This window comes from Heteronotia binoei, chromosome 3 (assembly GCF_032191835.1).
Source record: "Heteronotia binoei isolate CCM8104 ecotype False Entrance Well chromosome 3, APGP_CSIRO_Hbin_v1, whole genome shotgun sequence".
Lineage (NCBI taxonomy): Eukaryota > Metazoa > Chordata > Lepidosauria > Squamata > Gekkonidae > Heteronotia > Heteronotia binoei.
Genome location: NC_083225.1, coordinates 46,719,259 through 46,739,563, shown reverse-complemented (window position 1 = coordinate 46,739,563; position 20,305 = coordinate 46,719,259). Strand labels below are relative to the sequence as shown.

Below are 20,305 nucleotides of genomic sequence, written 5' to 3'. Positions count from 1 at the left end.
ACTGGAGAAATCAAGGTAACGTTTCGTGCAAAGATGGCCATGATAAAGGACAAAAATGGTAGGGACCTAACCGAAGCAGAAGAGATCAGGAAGAGGTGGCAAGAATACACAGAAGAATTATACAAGAAGGATCTCAATGTCCCGGACAACCATGACAGTGAAATCAATGACCTTGAGCCAGACATCCTGGAGAGTGAAATCAAATGGGCTTTAGAAAGCATTACTAACAACAAAGCGAGCGGAGATGATGGTATCCCAGTTGAGCTATTCAAAGTCCTAAAAAATTACGCTGTTAAAGTGATGCACACATTGTGTCAACAAATTTGGAAACCATAACAATGGCCTCAGGATTGGAAAAGACCAGTTTATATTCCAATCCCAAAGAAGGGTAATGCCAAGGAATGTTCAAACTATTGCACCATTGCACTCATTTCACATGACAGCAAGGTCATGTTAAAGATCCTACAAGCTAGGCTTCAGCAGTATGTAGATCGGGAACTACCAGAAGTTCAAGCTGGGTTTAGGAGAGGTACAGGAACTAGAGATCAAATTGCCAACATTCGATGGATTATGGAGAAAGCACAGGAGTATCAGAAAAACGTCTATTTCTGTTTCACTGACTATGCTAAAGCCTTTGATTGTGTGGATCACAACAAACTGTGGCAAATCCTTAAAGAGATGGGAGTACCAGACCACCTCACATGTCTCCTGAGAAACTTGTATAAGGATCAAGAAGCAACGGTCAGAACGGGATATGGAACAACTGATTGGTTTAGAATAGGAAAAGGAGTTCAACAAGGATGTATATCGTCACCCTGCTTATTTAACTTATACGCAGAGTACATCATGCAAAATGCTGGCCTCGATGAAGCAGAAGCCGGAATTAAGATTGCTGGGAAAAAATCAACAACCTCAGATATGCAGATGGCACTACTCTTAACGGCAGAAAGGGAGGAGGACCTAAAGAACCTCTTGGTGAGGGTGAAAGAGGAGAGTACAAAAGTAAGCTTGAAACTAAATAACAACAAAAACTAAGATCATGGCATCTGGCCCCATCACACCTTGGCAAATAGAAGGGGAAGACACGGAAGTAGTGACAGACTTCACATTTCTGGGATCCAAGAGCACTGCAGATGGTAGCCAAGAAATTAAAAGACGTTTGCTCCTAGGGAGGACAGCTATGGCGAACCTGGGCAGTATAATAAAAAGTAGAGACATCACCCTACCAACAAAAGTCCGTCTAGTCAAAGCGATGGTATTCCCAGTAGTAATGTATGGCTGTAAGAGCTGGACCATAAGGAAGGCCGAGCACAGAAGAATAGATGCTTTTGAGATGTGGTGCTGGAGAAGAATCTTGAGAGTCCCTTGGACTGCAAGAAGATCCAATCAGTCAGTCCTAAGGGAAATCAACCCAGACTGTTCCCTGGAAGGACAGATGCTGAAGCCGAAGCTCATATACTTTGGCCACCAAATGCGAAGGGAGCACTGCATGGAGAAGATCCTGATGCTGGGAAAGACAGAAGGCAAAAGAAGAAGGGGGCAGCAAAAGATGAGATGGCTGGATAGTGTTACTGATGTAACAAACATGGATTTGAGCAGACTTCAGAGGACGGTGGAAGACAGGAGAGCCTGGCATGACTTTGTCCATGAGGTCGCAAAGAGTCGGACTCGACTGTGCGACTGAACAACAACAAACTGCCAATATACCATTTGACAATCTTGGCTGTTTCAAATGTATAATTACTGTTTTTCAAGCAATTGTCCCTAGGAATTGCCAGAGAGGGTTCGTGTAAGTGTTATCTATTTGTCCACCAAATCAGATTTAAAAATCAGGAATTCACTTGATTGACTAACAGGTCTTTTTTAACTTAAATGTAAAACTATAAGATACTGCCTTTAAATTGTTCAAACATTTATTTGAATAAATAATGGATCAAGAATCCCTGCTCTTCCTGGCTCTCCCCTTCTTCCAGCAGTGATTTCCAACCCTGGGAAAGAGGCATAAGGGAATGATTTGGCCCCCTTCTCTCTCCCTTAAGGTACTTTCTTTTATATGTGTGTGTGTGTATTAAAAACTAATATCATTCCAAATAAACATGCTAGATCAGATCACATTTTATTGATGAAACCAGGAAAATTCCCAGTAGTTCCAGTTTTTGTGGAAAGCCTGTGTCACTGCACAGAAGCCAAAGAAGCAGGTTTGGCAACTGTGATAGGAACCAATAAAAGGAAAGGACAGGACAGGTCCCCTGTGCAAGCACCAGTTGTTTCTGACTCTGGGGTGACGTTGCTTTCACCTGCTCCTAAATAACATGAGCAGATGAGAACTGCAACATCTTCTCAATAAATTTAAGACAAGAGTGCCTCAACTCTGTGATCTTCCCTCACACAAAGACATCAGTCATGCCCATCAGTGACAAGGAGCTTGCTGCCACAGATCTGGCAAAGCTTAAATGTAGGTTACTGTATCATTGGTGCATGACACGTAACCAAATAAATAAAAAAGCATAGACCACCTTTACTAAATAAAGGGAAGGATATTTAGAAAGGAGGAGAAAGAGACTAAAGATGAATACCAGAGAACATTCCTTGGGAAAAGAATGCCGTGAGAAGCAGCTTATGTAGTGGATAGAAAAGAACCAAGCAGAAAGGTTCTTCACTGTCCCCTTGTAGCATGTGCTGAGAGGCAAACTTTTCCCTTGAGGAAGGGATTTGAGTACAAATTGGCTCTAGAACATTCCAGTACTACTTCCACCCAAGCACAGTATTCATATCTGCACAGAGACCAAGAAAAACAGCTATCAGCAATATGCAACAGCATCAAAATCAACTAATTCCTGAACGCTTGCCAAATGTAGCAAGAAATGCACCACTTAAAACCTTACTGACATAAGGTTGGGTTGTGACCAAATTTCTTGAGACATGCTCTAACACAAATATGGAAGCTAAAAACAACACATACAAAGGAGCTGATTCACAATTACAGAAAAGTATGCTGCAGAAGGCCCCACATGAAGCACACAATAAAAGGTAAAGATAGTCCCCAGTGCAAACACCAGTCATTTCCAATTCTGGGGTGAATTGAATCACGATGATTTCACAGCAGACATTTTACAGGGTGCTTTGCCATTGCCTTCCCCAGTCATCTACACTTTACCACCATTGCCGGGTCCAGAGGATTGAGGGTGGAATTGTAAACCTCTTCCGAGGTGAGTCCCGTAAAGGCCGAAACTGTCAGAGGAACCACAGTTGAAGACCTCTCATTCTCAATTTTGCAAACAGCAGCACGCTTGTAGTTGCCGCCATCAGCCCCAGCATCCGCTGCAGCTGCTGTGCTGTGCCCATTTCCAACTTTGGAAAAGATGGATAAGATTGATAATGTCCATCGCTCTCTGTTAAGGCAGAAAAGCACAGTGAAGGCTTGTGTCCAGCAAGGCCCCTATATATTGAACTGTCCTCGATGGTGTAAGATGAGACTTTGTCATGTTGACCTGCAGACCTAAGGTGTGAAGAAGACGAAGAGTGTGAAGAAGACGAAGAGTAGCAATATGGCCGGATAGACGTTCTTCCGACTCTGCCACGAGGAGCCAGTCGTCGATATACGGAAAAACGACTATACCTTGAAGGCGAAGATGTGTGGCTACAACACTCATCATCTTGGTGCAGTGGTGCAGTGCACAGGCCGAATGAAAGGGCTTTGAACTGAAAATGGTTGGAACCTACTGCAAAACGAAAAAAATGCCTGTACGAAGGATGGATGCTGACATGGAAGTAGGCATCCTTGAGATCCAATGTTGCCATCCAGTCCCCTTGGTTGATGAGGGGAAGGATTGTTTGCAGGGTGGACATCCTGAATTTCTGGTACACGATAAACTTGTTCAGATTTCGAAGGTCCATAATTGGTCTCAATCCCCCATCCCGCTTGGGAGCCAGGAAATAACAGAATAGAACCCCCCCCCCCCCCCGTTCTGGCCTCTACGGGGACAGGTTCTACGGCTTGTTTCTGCAAAAGGTTGCTCACCTTCGCCAGCAGAGGTGGGGGAAGGGGGTGTGGTGACAATCACTGACTGAGTTGGAACCTGAAAAAAGTCAATCTTGTATCCTTCTGCAATGATGGAAAGAGCCCACCTGTCCGTGGAGATGGACTCCCAAGCCGGAAGATATTGACGGAGGCGGATAGGTGACAGAGGGGCAGCAATGCGTGCTACAAAAAAGTCAAAGACCCTGCTTCTGTGGGCGGGCCCCCTTAGATTTGCCAGTAGCTGCAGATGCTGAAGAGCGAGGTCTCCAAGGCTGGTCAGGGGAGAATTTCTGGTAGAGCCTCTTGGGCCAAGATTTATGCCACTGCTTAGGCTTGCCAGCCCAAGATGAAGCCGGGACACCCAGGTTTCTTGAGGACACTGTCAGTGGTTGAACTAAAAAGACCTTCCCCCTTGAAAGGCAGGTCTTCAACATAGGCCCTGGTGTCAGGTTGAAGAGCTGTAGACCTTAGCCAAGAGTGATGGCACAGGGAGACTGCAGAAGTGAGGGTCTTGGCCGATATATCCACCATGTGCTTTGCTGCAGCCAGTTGTTGCTTAGCCACAGCAAAGAGTATCAGGGTCAACGCGTGCTCAGATAACCGGAGCAATACCGACGACCACACTTGCACTTCCTCCACCCGCTCTCTGCGTCTCTCGGGGGGAATCAACGCCGATGCCAATGCATGATGCATGGAGTGATGTGAAATCCTTGAGAGATGCGAGGCTTCTGACCGCTGATCCCATTCTGGGAAGTCATGTGGAGGTACCACTGGTATGACGGGTACAGGTAGCTGTAGGAACAAGGCCACTGACGTTGATCTCACAGCGGAGGTGGCAGAAAACATCGAGCCATTGTAGCCGGTTCAAGCTCTCTCCGTCCCATAGTCAGTGGAAGAGGTGCCAGGGATTCGTTCAGCGCCAAAGCCTCGCTCTCCGATACCCAACTACTGTCACTCCGACGACGCGATCCCGATGAATGGGTGCGCTGGGTCAGGACTATCTCCTACTCCAATCCCGACAGACGGAACGGCTGCGAAACTCTGCTTCTTGACTCCGAAGGACTCCGTGGACGTGGAGACGCCAGGATCTTCCGGGGTGGAGCAGCTTGCGTCGATACTGAAGCATCCCGAGAAGGAGTGCGGGAAAGTCTGTTCTTCCGCTTCTTCGAGAGAGACGATCGGGTCCCCGAATTGTCCCGACGTTTCTTGCCCAGAGTAGCCACTAACCCTTCAGAGGGTCATTTTGTGGGTCAGCCTCACTCGGTCGGCATATCAGTCAGCACCGGTGACGATGGATCGACCGATGTAACCGTCGGGGCCTGGGTGGCTTCCCCCATTGATACCGACGGGCCCGTTGCCATTTTCGGCAGACGAATAGCCGATTCTACAAGAGCTGCCGACAGCCTTGCAGCCCGGTTTTTACGGGTTTGCTTCGAGAAACTTGAGCAATGCAGGCACGAGTCGACTCGGGTGTCCCTTGCCCAGACACAATAAGCAGAGGGAATGACCATCAGAAGGTGCAATTTTGCTACCACACTTGTGGCAACGTTTAAGAAAACCCCAACGCCTTTCCACAGGCGCCGGAACCCACACAGAAAAATTTCTGAGGAAATGTGGGGGGGTTAAATAAAGCCCTGAAGGGCAAAGTCCAACAAGACATCTTTTTTTAACAACTAACTAACTTTAACACTTAACTACTAACTAGGAAAACAACAAACGGGCTATATAACAGTGAAAAAATCCAAACGATTAACAATACCGACCCGAGCGATCGAAAGGAGATCCTACCAATGCAGCGGTCAAAAAAAACCCTGGGGGGATCTGCATGCTGGCTCTGGTGAGCATGCATACTGGGACGTCTGCGCATGCCCATTGGTGCCGAGTGCAAAAAATCCTGGGCTTTTTAGGTACCGATTCGGGGGATCGGCGCAGGTGCTATATCCCATGAGTGTGAAGCACAGAGACCACGAAGAAGATCTTCTAAGACTGAGTAGCTACTACCAATCAGAATTGACAATATTAAAGTAAGTGGCTGCTTTAGACCAGTGTTTCCCAACTCGTGGGTCAGGACCCAAAGCTTCTGAAAGTGGGTCGTGGGCCAACCTTCCCTAGTGGCATTGCTCTTTTTTGTATTTTGGAAATGAAGACCTTGGAAACAACATCTTTCCTATCATTTCATGTCATACATTAGCTGGTATTTTTTCTTCATACATGTTGATTAAGTAAAAGTCCTGATGGTTACTAGACGGAGTTTCTTAGAACCTTAGGGACGCTAGAGGGAGTAATAGGGAAGGAAAAGGTAATCAAAGGCTGGAATGTAACTTCCATATGCAGTGGTTATATATGTCAGAATGATACTTGCTTTAGGTTCACAGTAGGGGCAGCTGCACCCTTTGTGCAATGTTTGCTAATTAGCCACTGTAGAAAATGGAATGCTGAATGAGATGAGTACCATCATTTGCCTAGGGTGTCAAAAACCCCTGAGCCAGCTTTGGATGGGTCGCTATACCAGGCATATTTGGACTTCTGGGTTTTCACACCAAAAATGTTAGGAACTCCTGCTTTAGTCTGATTCAGTGCAAAGCAGTTTCATGTATACTTTGGATGTCAACATGCATTCATATCAATATGACCAGTCCTGCAAGGATTTAAGGTTGAAACAATGCACAGAATCCCTTGGAAAATGTTTGAAATAAGTGTTAAGAGCACTGATACTATCAACGTTATGTCATGCCAAAATCTTCTAGATTTAGGGGCTAAAGTCATTATTTCTGTGTAGGAGATGAGATCCAAAGATAGCTAAAGAAGCTCAGCAGATGACTCCAAGCAATGAAGTAATTGGCAGGTATCACCAGAACTTGCTAGAAATGTGTGTGCAACACTTCCTCATGCAGTCCAGCTGGGGAAATAGACAGAGAAATCCTAAACCAAGCTACTCGGAAGAAAATCCCAATTTACCCAGAGAGCCTCTCACTGAGGAAAGTACTCTTAAGATTGCAGTCATATTCTTGTGTGGAGTGCAATATGCATAGCACAAAACATCTTGTATGCTTCTTTACCCATAACAGGTTTCTACAGAGCTCCCAATCATTAGGAATATTCCATTGTCTTTTTCTTGTTGCACACAACTCCCTACTTTTCGTGGGAGGGGGGTTAGCTGTTTGTAGCTTTATGTCTGCGCCTATTGTAATGACCCTGTCCCCTCCTTCAGCTGATACCCCCTTGGATAGTAGGGTCCCCCCTCTTATTTTGAATTTAGCTTTACTAGGCACTCCTTTTACAGTTTAAGTGCCAAGAGAATCTGAAACTAGAGGGGTATCATAAAGGCACCTGGTTATAGCACTGACATTGAAATATCCCAGGGAAGACGACGAAGGATGTGCTGTCATTAGAAACCGTAACACGTAATCTCCCCCAACTCAGTGGCATATTGTTCTCAAATTACAAAAGACTTTTCAACTCTGCAAACATCACCTAATATCCCAGAGGCATCCACCCAGCCCAAAGTAGTTGATATTTCCTTAATCAATGCCTGGTTCCTTTTTTTACTCAATCAAGAAGGCATTCAAGTCATTAATTCACACTATATCTTGTTTCTAGAGCTTCCTAACTCACCCCAAGTTTGGTATCAATGCAGATCTGGCTCACTTCAATCCAGGCTCTCTGTGCCCATGCAGATTTGGCCCACAATAGCCTAATCAGAGTATTTCCCCCACTTTTTCTTGCCGAAGTTTGACATTAACTTTAAACCAGCTTGTGAGGTTCAAACTTTTTATCTTGATCCAATCCAAAGCCAGGATGGCTGAAATCCCACCTACCCTGGGGATCTTCTGTTCATAAAATAAAGACCCCATGCCACAGCAAATGGTACTTCAGATTCAACTTTAATAGAGGGATTTCCTGTCTTCAAAATCTGCTGGTCAGAACTCTGGTTTCCTGTTGAGAACCCCTGCAGCACTTCTCCTTGCTTCGCTGGCTCCCAGTCTGCTCTTTGGCCTTCATCTGTGTTTGGCCCCTGTCCCTCTCCAGACCTCAAGCCAAGAATTTCAGGTCCTATATGCCTTTCCTAAAACTTTCTAATTTCCTCCTTCCTTTCGTAAAAAGTCTGCCATGAAAATGTTGTGATGCGACATTACCCCAGAGTCGGAAACAACTGGTGATTGCACAGGGGACTACCTTTACCTTTTTTTACCTTTCATAAGTGTACCCTTTTGTTGATGTATGAATGTGTGCTTACTCAAGGAACTAGTTCTCAGGTGCCTAGTGAAGGCTATATACGTTTTCACTGTTTTTTTCTACTTTATTTTGTATACAACATGCACTCTCTTCCTTCATAATTTCATTTTGGGGTATCCATGCAAAGATCCACCCTGGTATAAACAGACATACAAGGTCCTGCAGTATTCCTTTCCAGAACCCTTTCAAAGCTAATTTCCCCTTTTTTAGGTCCAGTTTGGGTAACACGATGTCAATGGTAGCCTTGGTTCACTTCTAACCAGAGCTTGAAGCTTGCCAACATTGATATTAGCCAAGCATTGTCAGCATTAGCATCAATGCAGACTTAACTCTTGCCAATTAAAATTCAATATGCATTGATTATGGAAGGTGATGTACATAAACAAAAATAAGAAACAAACTTTTTCTGTAAGTTTCACAAAAAAAGACAAGGTGCAGAACTAGAGGGAGATATTTTGACAATACCAGTAAGATGAATTTTTTACAGGCGATGAATTGTCCGCATCCAGTTAGTGCCACTCTCACCTTCACTTGCTGAAGTTCTTGCTGAGATGGAGGTGCTGTAACTACAGGTGGCTTTGATCTCTGGGCCAACAACAAGGGCCAAAATGATCTAATCTCATTATTGCCAACACAAAAACTGTTATAGAGAAGAGATCCCCCCCAAAAAATTCAGTGTTTTATACACAGTCACTGATTCCTCTTGTTTCTTTCTTTCTTTTGCTCCTTCAATAGAGGGATTTCTCTGTTATTTCTCTTTGTACAGAAGTCAGTGCATCCTTTTGTAACATCACCTCTTGCAGTGCTCCATACATCACAGGATGGTTCTCTAGCTGGAAGATAGGAAGATCTGGGAAGACACTGCCTGCCTCTGATCATCTTGCAGGGATGTCGAACTCATTTGTTATGAGGGCCAGATCTGACATAAATGAGACCTTGTTGGGCCAGGCCATGTCAGGCCAGGCCATGTGTATACCTATTCAAGATTAGGTAATAGTAGAGATATAAACTTTATAAAGGACACAGACAAACACAATTAATTTTTTTAAAAAAAATTTAAAACATTAGCACTTGTTGGTCTTAAAGGTGCTTTCTTTGTATTTCTCCCATGGGATCTAGGAAACAGGGCAAAAGAAGCTGTGGCTCTTTCCTTCTTTCCCCAGCGGACTGGGGGAGGAGCCTAGGCCCATAAAAGGAAGACAGATTTGGCTCAGTAGCTCTGCTGTGTGATTGAGAGAGCCTGGAAGAACAAGCTCCGTCTTTTCCCCTTCTTCACCAAGGAAGGAGCCTCAGCCAATTGAATAAAATAGAGGTTTTGCTCTGTAGCTCCTGTGTGATTGAGCAATCCTTGCAAAGCAAGCTGTTATGCCGAAGGAAGCAAGAGATAGAGAGAAGGAAGGAAATGACAGCCAGTTGCTTGGGGAGCCCTCCAGGTCCCTGATTCAGCCCCTGGGCTGCATGCTTGACACCCCTCATCTACAGGGTGAAATTCTGCAGAACTTCAATTCCTGCCCCTCCTGTCTTCAAATTTCTCTTTGATCAAAGAACTGATTAGAAAAGGCCTCCACATTCCTAAAAAGAGGGAAAGAAAAAGGGTTTTGGATTGGGTAAAGGGTTTCTCTTAATAATGCTAGTGACAAATAATGCATACATGCAGAGACAAGGAGAACTACTATAATAACCAGTGTAAAGAAATAGAAGAGAACAACAAAAAAGGAAGAACAAGAGATCCTTCCACAAGATCCAAGAGATTATGGGGGAGTTTAGAGCAAAATAAAGCATGCTGAAAGATCAACACAGAAACACATTAACTAAACAGGACAATATAAAGAAAAGATGGGAACAATACACTGAAGAACTAAACAGAAGAAATGAAAGGATGACAAGTTCCTTCCAATAAGAATCTTTTGAAGAAAAACCTGCATCTTTAGAAAGTGAAATGAAAGCTCCACTCAAAGCAGTTGGGAGAAACAAATCACAAGGACCAATTTCGCACTAGAGTTTTAATCCTGGTTTAACTCTGTCCTCAAACTGACCTTCAACAGTAGAATCATAGAAGCAGAGAAACCAACTTTATGACTCTATGATTCTATGGTTTTAGTGTAGAAAGTCAGTTTGGGGACAGAGTTAAACCAGGATTAAAGCTCTAGTGGGAAATTGGCCAAGAAGTAGAAGCGATATCAACAGAATTATTTTGAGCCACAGAAGTGGAACCCATCAGCATCTTAACAGGAATATATGAACAAATATGGAAAACAAGAATAGTTCACAGAGTGGAAATGCTCCATCTACACTCCAGTTCTGGAAAAAGACTGCAGTCACTATTGGACTATCACATTAATTCCTCAAGTGAAGCTCAAATCCTTACAATAAAGACTGTTACTGTATGTGGAGCTAGAATTGCTAGATGTTCAGGCTAGATTCAGAAAAGGAAGAGGCACTAGAGATGATATTGCAAATTTACATTGGTTACAGGAGCATATGCAAAAATTTCAGAAGAAAATCAACCTGTGTTTCCTAGATTACAGCAAAGCTTTTGACTGTGAGGATTATTAAACACTCTAGTTGGCTTTAAAAGAAATGAGCATGCCACATCTGATTTTTTGATGTACAGCCTATGCGCTGATTGAGAGTCTACTGTTAATGCAGAATATGAAGAAACAGAATAGTTTACAGTTGGCAAAGGGATCATACAAGGATGTATTTTATCTCCTTATCTCTTTGATCCATATGCAGAACATATCAAAAGGAAAACTGGACTGAATTTTGAAGAAGATGGAGTGAAAACTGGCAGAAGGAACAATAAAAATCTGAGATATGCAGATGACACCACATTACTGGCAGTAATAGTAAAGGCTTAAAATGACCACTAATAAAAGGTAAAGCAGGAAGTGCCAAAACAGAATTACAGCTGAACTTCAAGATGACTTTAAGGCTGACAATGAAGAAACTGAAATTGTTCAAGGTTTTCTATTCATTGGCTTCATCATCAATCAAAAGGGTGACTGCACCCAAGAAATCAGGAGACTGAAACTGGGAAGGGCAGCCAGGAAGGAGCTAGAAAAAGATCCTTCGGTGTAAGGATGTGTTGCTGGAAACCAAGATCAAGGTAATGAAGAAAGCTGACAGAAAGTTGATTCATTTGAAAGGTGGTGTTAGAGGAGTTTTATGGATACCATGGACTACCAAAAACCAAATAAGTGGGTTCTAGACCAAATCAACCCTGAACTCTCCCTAGAAGTTAAAATGACTATACTGAGTCTATCATACTTTGGTCACATTAGTCATAGTGACAAGAGTCACTGGAAAAGATACCAATAATAGCAAAAGTTGAAGACAGCAGAAAAGAAGAATACTCAACATGAGATGGATTGACAGCGCTCAGTTTGCAAGACCTAAGCAAAGTGGTTAACAATGGGATGTTTGGAAGGCTGTGGTGCAATAGGCCAGCTCTGGCCTGCAGCCCCTGTTCCAGCCTGCCTATGGTTTTCCCTAACACCTGGAGAGGCTCTTTTTTCTCTAGTCAGGTAACCACTGCCACCACCTGACCTTTGTAAGGAACTGCCTGTAGGTCAGGACTCCCAGCTTCCCTTCCAAGTTGCACAATCAGCCATTTGACACTAAAGACAGATGGACCCAGAAGTTTCAAACAAGGGACACTGTAAACTTTTCTCCCTAAATACAATTAAGTCATTTCATAATACAGAAATTCCCCTCACCTCTTCCCAAAAGATAAGCACAGATGGGGCTTTCTCCCTAAGCAAATAATGATCGAGGTGCAATTGTCTCACATTTCTACTTGTTCATAGGCCTGTTTCAACAAGTTTGCAACATAGCTATACTCACTTGCAGTGTTATAATACAGAAGTACAATTGATCAAATGAGCAAAACCCAGTTGCTGCCTTCAAGATCACTACATTTAAAAAAAAAAACACCAAAAAACAAACAAACCCACATTTGCCAAGTATTATGGCTTGACAGCTTTCCATTCACAGCAGGCACTACTTTCACTACCCCAAGGCAAAGTCGGCAAGCTTAAGACAAAATATTGTTTTAAGTGAAAGCAGAGAGAAAAGAGAAGGGAGGGGGACAGTTCATCAATAAGTTGACTATGAGTCAGCAGACTAGCATCACTGCCAAAAAAGAATACACTATACTCTTGATGGACTATCAGGAGAATCAAGAGAAATTGTGAACTCTAAAGGCTAGCAATTAAAAGGATCTGGTGTGTGTGTATATATGTCAGTAGGTAGGTATGGCCTTCAAAGATTGAAGAAGTTGAGATGGGAACTTAAGAGCAGGAGCGTGGGAATCTGGGATAAAGCAGACTCATTGAAAGTAAATATGAAACAGCAATAACTTAGGTCTATGACTGTAATCATATGGCTGTTTACTTGGGAGTGAACTCAGTAGGTTAAACTTTTGGAGAATTGGACTAAATCATTAAATTAACTTCAATAATGCTTAAGCGTTGGAAACTTGCCAATCATCCTGGTGTCTTTGCACCTGCTCAAACTCGAAGCCTGGATCTTACCAAGCAATTAGGAAAGAAAATGCACAAGCAGTATTCTGTCTACTTTTGTGAGGCTATAATACATACACACTTATCTAAGAGCACATCTACTGAATATAGTGAGACTTGCTTCTGTGTAAACATGCATAAGAGCAGGTTGAAAGGAAAAAGTTACAGTTTCATACAAAAAACAGCAAGGTGGATGTTCAGCAAAGGGCTCTGAAACATCCACAAAGAAGGCAACATTCTACAGGGTACCATGATCTAGGCCAGTGGTTACAGTCCTAGAATCTGACAGTGGTATCAAAATTACCAGAAGGTCAGAGATAAGCAACAGTTTACCAGGAACAAGACAAAACCAGGACAGTAAAACACTGTGGTACAATCTCCATCGCTTAGTCAATAGCTGGTTAAACTAGCTAGAGCTAGACAAATACCTGGTTAAACTAACTAGAATTGATTTAATCCTTGAGGCAGGAGGAAACCGAATGAAAAACTACTTTGTGTCACTTTCACTTCTATTCAGGAACCCAGAGCAATGGAAATGAAGGACACATAGGACTTAAAAAATAATATATTTTGCTGCAATTCCTGCCTAACACATTCCTTTGGATCACCTAAAAATTAATCTACAATGAGAAGTTCAATCATTGATTTCATTGGTTTATTTACTTCATTTATAACTTTCTCCATAATGGGGACCCAAAGCCAATTATACCATTCTCCTCTCTTCTATTTTATCCTCACAACAATTCTGTGAGGTAGATTAAATTGAGAGTGTAACTGACTGGAACAAGGTCCCCCAGCATGCTTCAATGGCAAGAGTGGGGATCTGAACCTCGGTCTCCGAGATCCTAGTTTGCCACTTTAAACACTATCTGACACTGGCAATCAAGCTCCTTTGGATGAACTATTGGCCACACGCAGATGGATGCCACAAGGATCTGGTGTGTGTGTATATATGTCAGTAGGTAGGTATGGCCTTGAAAGATTGCAAGGAGCCTCCACGGTGTACTAATTACACCTGCATCAGCTCCCACTCGGATACGATCACAAATAATACAGTCAACAGCATTCAATAATTGATTCATAATAAGGCAACTGCATACATAACATTGAAAATCTCATTTTTAGAATATTTACTCTTTCATTTCTGGTAGAGACTGCAAGTTCTTAGCCCAAAGGAGGAGTCTATTCTTTGATATGCCTCACATAGGAACAGGCTTGTTATGTTAGACTTCAACCACAAGACTGCTGCCTATCTCGGCAGGTTTCTGTCAAAAGTTCAGGAGAATGGCTGGGGCACAACACCCAGAAAATGTATGAACTGTGCACAGCCAACTTGATAGCTGCTATGCCTATTTCTTTCCACCACCATTACATGCAATGACCCAACTACATCAGGTAAGTGCCAGTTTCAGACAGCCAGGAGACATGTAGTATGAAGTGTGACAACACTGAGGGCACTTTAAAATAAAGACATTTGCATTCATTAAGCAGGCTAGGTCAACATGACAAACTCCAGAAAGTTCCAAGGAGAAAATGAGAATCAGTATGCTGATCCAGACTAGCAAGACCTGTGCAGGTGGCATATGCCAGATCTGCAATTGCAACGCTCCAAAATCTACAATAGTTGATACCTCTTCATATCCCCAATGCAGCTTTCCCCCATCATTTCCTGTTTAATACCACTGTCAGTGAGGGAAGCTGCTGTCTGGACTCAGAATGACACTGGTTTCGATATGTACATACATTTTTGGAAAAACAGGATATATGCGAAAACGTGCAAAATTTACAGAGCATATTCTTAATCTGCCTCTCTCCATAGTTCTCCATAGTTCTCCAGCAAGGAGAATGGAATAAAGAACAAAAAAAAAGATCAAGTACTGTACTGAAGGCAGAACAGAAAGGCAAAACCTGGAGACACTCCCATGCCACCCCACCCCATTGGTGAGTATTGATTTAAGTAACAAAGTACTAGTGTAAATAGAATAAAATGAAAATTAATGTTTTATGTAGAGCTTAAGACCATTGGTCAAGGAAGCTAATAAATAAAAGGAAAGGAAAATTAATACACATAATGATTTAAAGTCAGCACCGCAAAGGGGCAACTTCAATAAAGGAATTTAAATCAAATTTCCCACTTTCTAATTGATCAGTTTCCTGAACAATCATGTATAATAATTGGCTGTAATAAAAACTAAAACATATCTACATGCAACTAAATAAAGTATTTATGCTACCTGGGAGCATAAAATCTGTGGTTATAAACACAGATTTTTATAACCACTGGCTTGTATCTGCTTTGAGGGGGAACATCAGTGAAACAAAACATTTTTGTTTGGTTCTTTTTCTCTCTGACACTGCACAAGATCATTTGTTTGAAGTCTGCCTGCAGTTTGCTTGATGAAGACTAAATACTCATTAGCTGAGTAATAATACTTATTCAGGATCCATATATTCTGAATCATCTTACTAGGTAGTCATAATTTGTGGTCATCACTAAGGCCTCTTGCTTGCAAGCCTTATGTGTTCTAGAAACAGGTCACTGGGGTGGAAGAAACAGAAAGACTACATTATTACATTAGGCAAAGAGAGTATGAATTTCAGTGTCAGCCGTATTTTCCTCAGATATGAAAATCTCTCACCCCTCTGAAGCTGTGGCAGGAGATGTGGGTTTTCTTCATGCTGAGAAAAGGCCCCCAACCTAAAGGGGCAATTGCTCCTGGGAACTGGATTTGTAGAGACCTAAGTACAGCACTGGGGAAGGCAATGGCAAACCACCCCATAAAAAGTCTGCCGTGAAAATGTTGTGAAAGCAACATCACCCCATAGTCAAAAACGACTGGTGCTTGCACAGGGGACTAACTTTAACTTTAAGTACAGCACATAACCTATTGTGTAATATAGAAAATCTTGGACAGCAAAAAGGGGGACTCTGATTTATCCAGTTAATAAGCAAGTTTTAACTTACTGTGTTCAATACAAAGTCACACACCAGGATTCTATACATGATCTATATTACATTCAAATACGAACTTAAATCACAGCAGAGTTATTTAACCAAAATTATTAAAAGTGTCTTCATTCATACCACACCTTTCTTCCCTGATGGGGATCCAAAGCAACTGAAAAGCGTTCTCTTATCTTCCATTTATCCTCAAAATAACATAGTGAGGTAGGTTAGGCTGAGAGTGGGAATTTGAACCCGGCTCTCCAAGAACATAGTCGGACACTATGAAGTTTGAGTCCAGTGGCACCTTTAAGATCAACAAAAGAATCATTCAAAGTATAAGTTTTTGTGTACAAACACACTTTTTGTTGGTCTTAAAGGAGCCCCTGGAGTCAAACTTTGTTCTGCTACTTCAGACCAACATGGCTACCCACCTGAAATAGTCTGACACTGTAACTAACTACACCACAATGTTAAAAATCTAATTTCATTTTCTAAAAGTAACTGATTTTTACTCACCCTGACTTGCCAGTCAAAAAATAAAACGTCAGCTTCTTAGCATACTGAGTTCTGTGTATCCCTGACTGAAAGCAAGCCCCAAATGAAGATTTTATCTTGAGGAACTGGCCATACCTGGAGGCTGACCACATAAGTATTACATAGTATCTGAAGCCATCACAGGAAGGAGTGGCGAGGGGGGGGGGGGAGCGCTCCTAACAAAGACAACTGAAAAGAGGCTAACAAATAAACATAATGTGCTTGCTAAATAACTTTATGGGTAAAAATTCCGGCAGTACAGTTTGGGAAAGAAGAAAAAGAGTGAATAAAAAGAACAAAATACAGAGAAGCTTGTACCGCTAGATACTCCTTAGATCAGTGCTTCCTCCCTTGCATTCCTTAGTCCAGATTGCAACTCCCATCCACCCTTAGTCCTCCTCGGTGTACACCCAACCTCCAAGATTATATATATCTCCCCCATTTCTCCCCCCACCCACCCCACGTTCTCACCTCCAGGCGGAGGGTGGCGCCGCAAGCCCGAAGGAACTCGCGGATATTGCTCAGGCACTCACTCTCGGTGCGGGGCTCCGGATAAACCTGCAAAAGAAAAAGCAGCAGCGGTTCAGTCAGAGGCGGTGAGGGCTGCCCCCGAGGGAGGAAGGCAGCCGGCGGAGCGCTCCAGTCTCCCCGGGCTCCCGGCTGCTGCAATCACATCCACCTTCTGCTCTCTTCCCGCTGAGCGCTTCACTCAGAGGCAGCTTTGGATTTGCTTCGCCCGTGATGGGAGTGTTGAACCGGGAAGTAAACACGACGGCAGGAAATGGCGTGTAGGGAGGAGGGGGGCGACAAGGGAAGCCTGAGTTCACTAAAGGGGGATTTTTCCTTATTCCTACTCCACCTTTTCCAAATGAATGGTGAGGAAAAGGCAGCTGGTGGTCTTGGTGGATCTCTCTCGCTCCTCTCTGCAGCCAACCCCACAAGCGAAAGGAGGGACTAGAAAAGGCGAATAGGCTTCCAATCAGCTAGTTTTTTTCCTCACAGCTGGCAACCTTTGCTTCCTAGATGGACTTCTTTAAACAACTGCATCCCAGGCATGAATGGAATAGGTTCCCCCGTTGCAAAGCAAACAGGGAGAAAGCTGCACCCACCTGCTGAACGTCTGCTATTTATTTAAGGCATGGGAGAAGAGGTGGCAGTCTTGTTCCCGCCCCCAAAAAAAGCAACGGGGTTGTACGAATTCTGATTGCATTACTCCTCTCACCTTTCCCACAGATGGTACTTGCTCAGACTTGGCAGATCCATACAACTGGGAGAGGCGCCAGAACGTCCTATCGTCACATACGGCCAAAACAGAGCCATCTGTGCCAGAACAGTTCCTGTGTCTTTCAGACCATATTTTACCATACACCTGACCTAGCAGTAGTACTTTCCAACAAATAACTGGATGTCAAACAAAGCCAAGCCAAACTCCCTACAGGGGGAAGCATTTGATGGATCAACGACCACTTCCAATAGTACAACCAGCTACGTAAGTCTGAACAAAATATGTGTGTGGGATGATATAAGACTCAAGGGTCTCAGAGCAATATATACAAGGGCTGTGCCCCCCATGTGGTTTCTTATGTGGAACCTACTGAATTTGAAACTGCTTAACATATAGCGAATAGCAAAAAAAATACAAATCAATGTTTCTCTGTAAATAATGTTGGATTGGTGGAAGGTGTGCTGGCAAACTTGTCCTCAAACCAGCACAATTTTCTGTACATTAATATACATTTTTTTCTCATACACTTCCAGAGTAGGTGAAGAAGATGAAAAACGTATCTCAGATATCTACAAGCCCACAGTAAATAAGTAGTGCTGAAATGTCCATCCATGGGGAAAATATATTTAAAAGAACAAAAAAAAATGGACATTGGAATACACTGGAAATGCACCTGAATGCATTTCTGTGGCTATCTGAAAGCAAGGGGGCCCCACCAACACTATGCATTTAATGTATTTGTACCACTCAATTCCAAATATGCTCAAAGTGGCTAACAATCCTTAAAACATAAAAGACATGACCAGAACGAAACAGATTCAGATGGGTAGCTAGCCGTGTTGCTCTGAAACAACAGAACAAAGTTTGAATCCAGTGGCATGTTAAATACCAACAATGTTTAATTCTGGGTATAAACTTTCATGTGCAGCCACACTTCTTCAGATACATTGAAACAGACATCCTCAAGCATTACATATAGATAGAGCGTGGGGGAGGGGCTAGTTGCCAGAAAGGGCTAATTAAAGACAAGATGCATAAGTAACTGAGCAATAAAAGTATAGCTAAAATTGGATTAATGCAATTGGTAAACCCTGTGGATAGCAGCAAATTAGCATACAGATAACAAAAGAGTTACAAACAAGTCAACAGTATGGAAACAGCCTCCTTAAGTCAAGCCATTTCAGCCCCTTTTATCCACTATCCAAAGATTTTTAAAGGGGCCATAGAATACCTGCCTTGCATGCAGAAGACCCCAGGCTCTGCTGTCATTTCCAGTTGAAAAGGGATTTCAAGTAGTAAGCGCTGAGAACATGGTTGCCTATTCATCTGTTTAAAAAGAATGTAACTCTATTAGAGTTGCCAACCTCCAGGTGAAACCTGATCGTCTCCCAGAATTATATGTGATCCCTAGAGTACAGAAATCAGTTCCCCTGGAGAAAATGGCTCCCTTCTAAGATCCTTCCCCTCTCTAAACCCACTCTCCCAAGCTCTACTCTCCAATTTCTAGTTGTTTCCAAACCTGGAGTTGGCAACTTTACAGCAGCACCATCTCTGGCCTGAAGCTAGACTGAATAGGCTGTAGAGCAGTTGAGTTATCTAAGAAGATTGGAGTTGGTCCACTACTCCTCTCTTAATCACTTTGCCAAGAAAGGGCAAGTCAGCGACTGGGCAATAATTGGCCACATTTTTCTGCAGGAATGCTTTTTTTTAAGCAGGTGATGGATTACAGCATCTTTGAGTGGTCAAGAGAAGATGCTCTGAGTTAGTGGGCACTTTCACACACATATAACACATTTTCTATGGACTCTTCAAATGGATTTGTTCTACTGGATTTTACTGTATGAAATTATGAAATCCACTTGCACAGTCACTGAAATGGATTGAAACTGCATTATTTAGCATGTGTGAAAGAGCGTAATACACACTAAGGGTTCATTGATGTCATCCTTACATAATTTTAGCAGCCAGGATGGGCAAGGGTCCAGGGTAAAAGGAGTGGCCTTTACCAAACCAAGAATCTTGTCAATATTCCCCAATGGAAGCTTTAGTCATTCACTCAGGCTTAAAATCTAGCAGAACTCCTCTAACGTAAAGATGCCAAAATGATCTATAGCAGAGGGCAGCTAACTGGTGAAACACAGCTCCCATTCAGGTCCAGCATGGCTCTAGGCACTAAGAACAGACCCAATTCCCTAGTCCCAGAACTACCAGGACAGCTGGTGTTAAAATTCATTTGATGCACTAATGTTTGCAGGACCAGCTTTCAGAGAATTGTAACATTGTAAACAAGCAGCTAATGTCCACCATTATTCCCTGAACAGATAAAACACAGCTGTTCTGCACAGATTATTCCTGTCAGGAACACACATAAATTTCTCCAGGAGTCCGTGCACAGTGGCTATTGTCAGAGAAAAACACCATATGTGTACAAATGTGCAAGCTATGCCTTCTGTCCCAAAGGTAAACAGCTCCTGAACAACTGTCACATAGGATCTATCCAACAGTTTCTCTATGATTGCTAGGATAGCAAAATTCTGCCTCTGGATCAGGCCTCGGATTCAGCAGGAGCTCACAGGAGCACAGCTCCTGAACCTTTCTGAGAGTTCTACCTCCTCCTTCCCACCTTGTCCATTGAATAGTAGGTGCAGCTGCATAACAATCCTTGGATGAGCTTCACCACCTATTTCAATTATGTGTGTGTTAAGTGCCATCAAGTCGCTTCTGATTTATGGTGACCCTATGAATTAATGTCCTCCAAAATATCATTAATAGCCATTCTCAAGTCTTGCAAACTGAGGGCCATGGCTTCCTTGACAAAG

The 20,305-nt window shown here is 42.9% G+C and overlaps 1 protein-coding gene across 6 annotated transcripts in view; it reads right to left on the bottom strand.

Moving 5' to 3' along the window:
* ARHGEF7 (Rho guanine nucleotide exchange factor 7) overlaps positions 1-20,305 on the bottom strand; it is a 143,743-nt gene that overhangs the window by 89,154 nt on the left and 34,284 nt on the right. For 5 of the 6 annotated variants that reach the window (XM_060233704.1, XM_060233703.1, XM_060233708.1 and 2 more), the window contains exon 2: positions 16,733-16,819. The exons of the other annotated variant lie outside the window; for it this stretch is intronic. In XM_060233704.1, the coding sequence (XP_060089687.1) occupies positions 16,733-16,819 (87 nt within the window). The remainder of the gene's footprint in view (positions 1-16,732; positions 16,820-20,305) is intronic. 6 annotated transcript variants of the gene reach the window in all.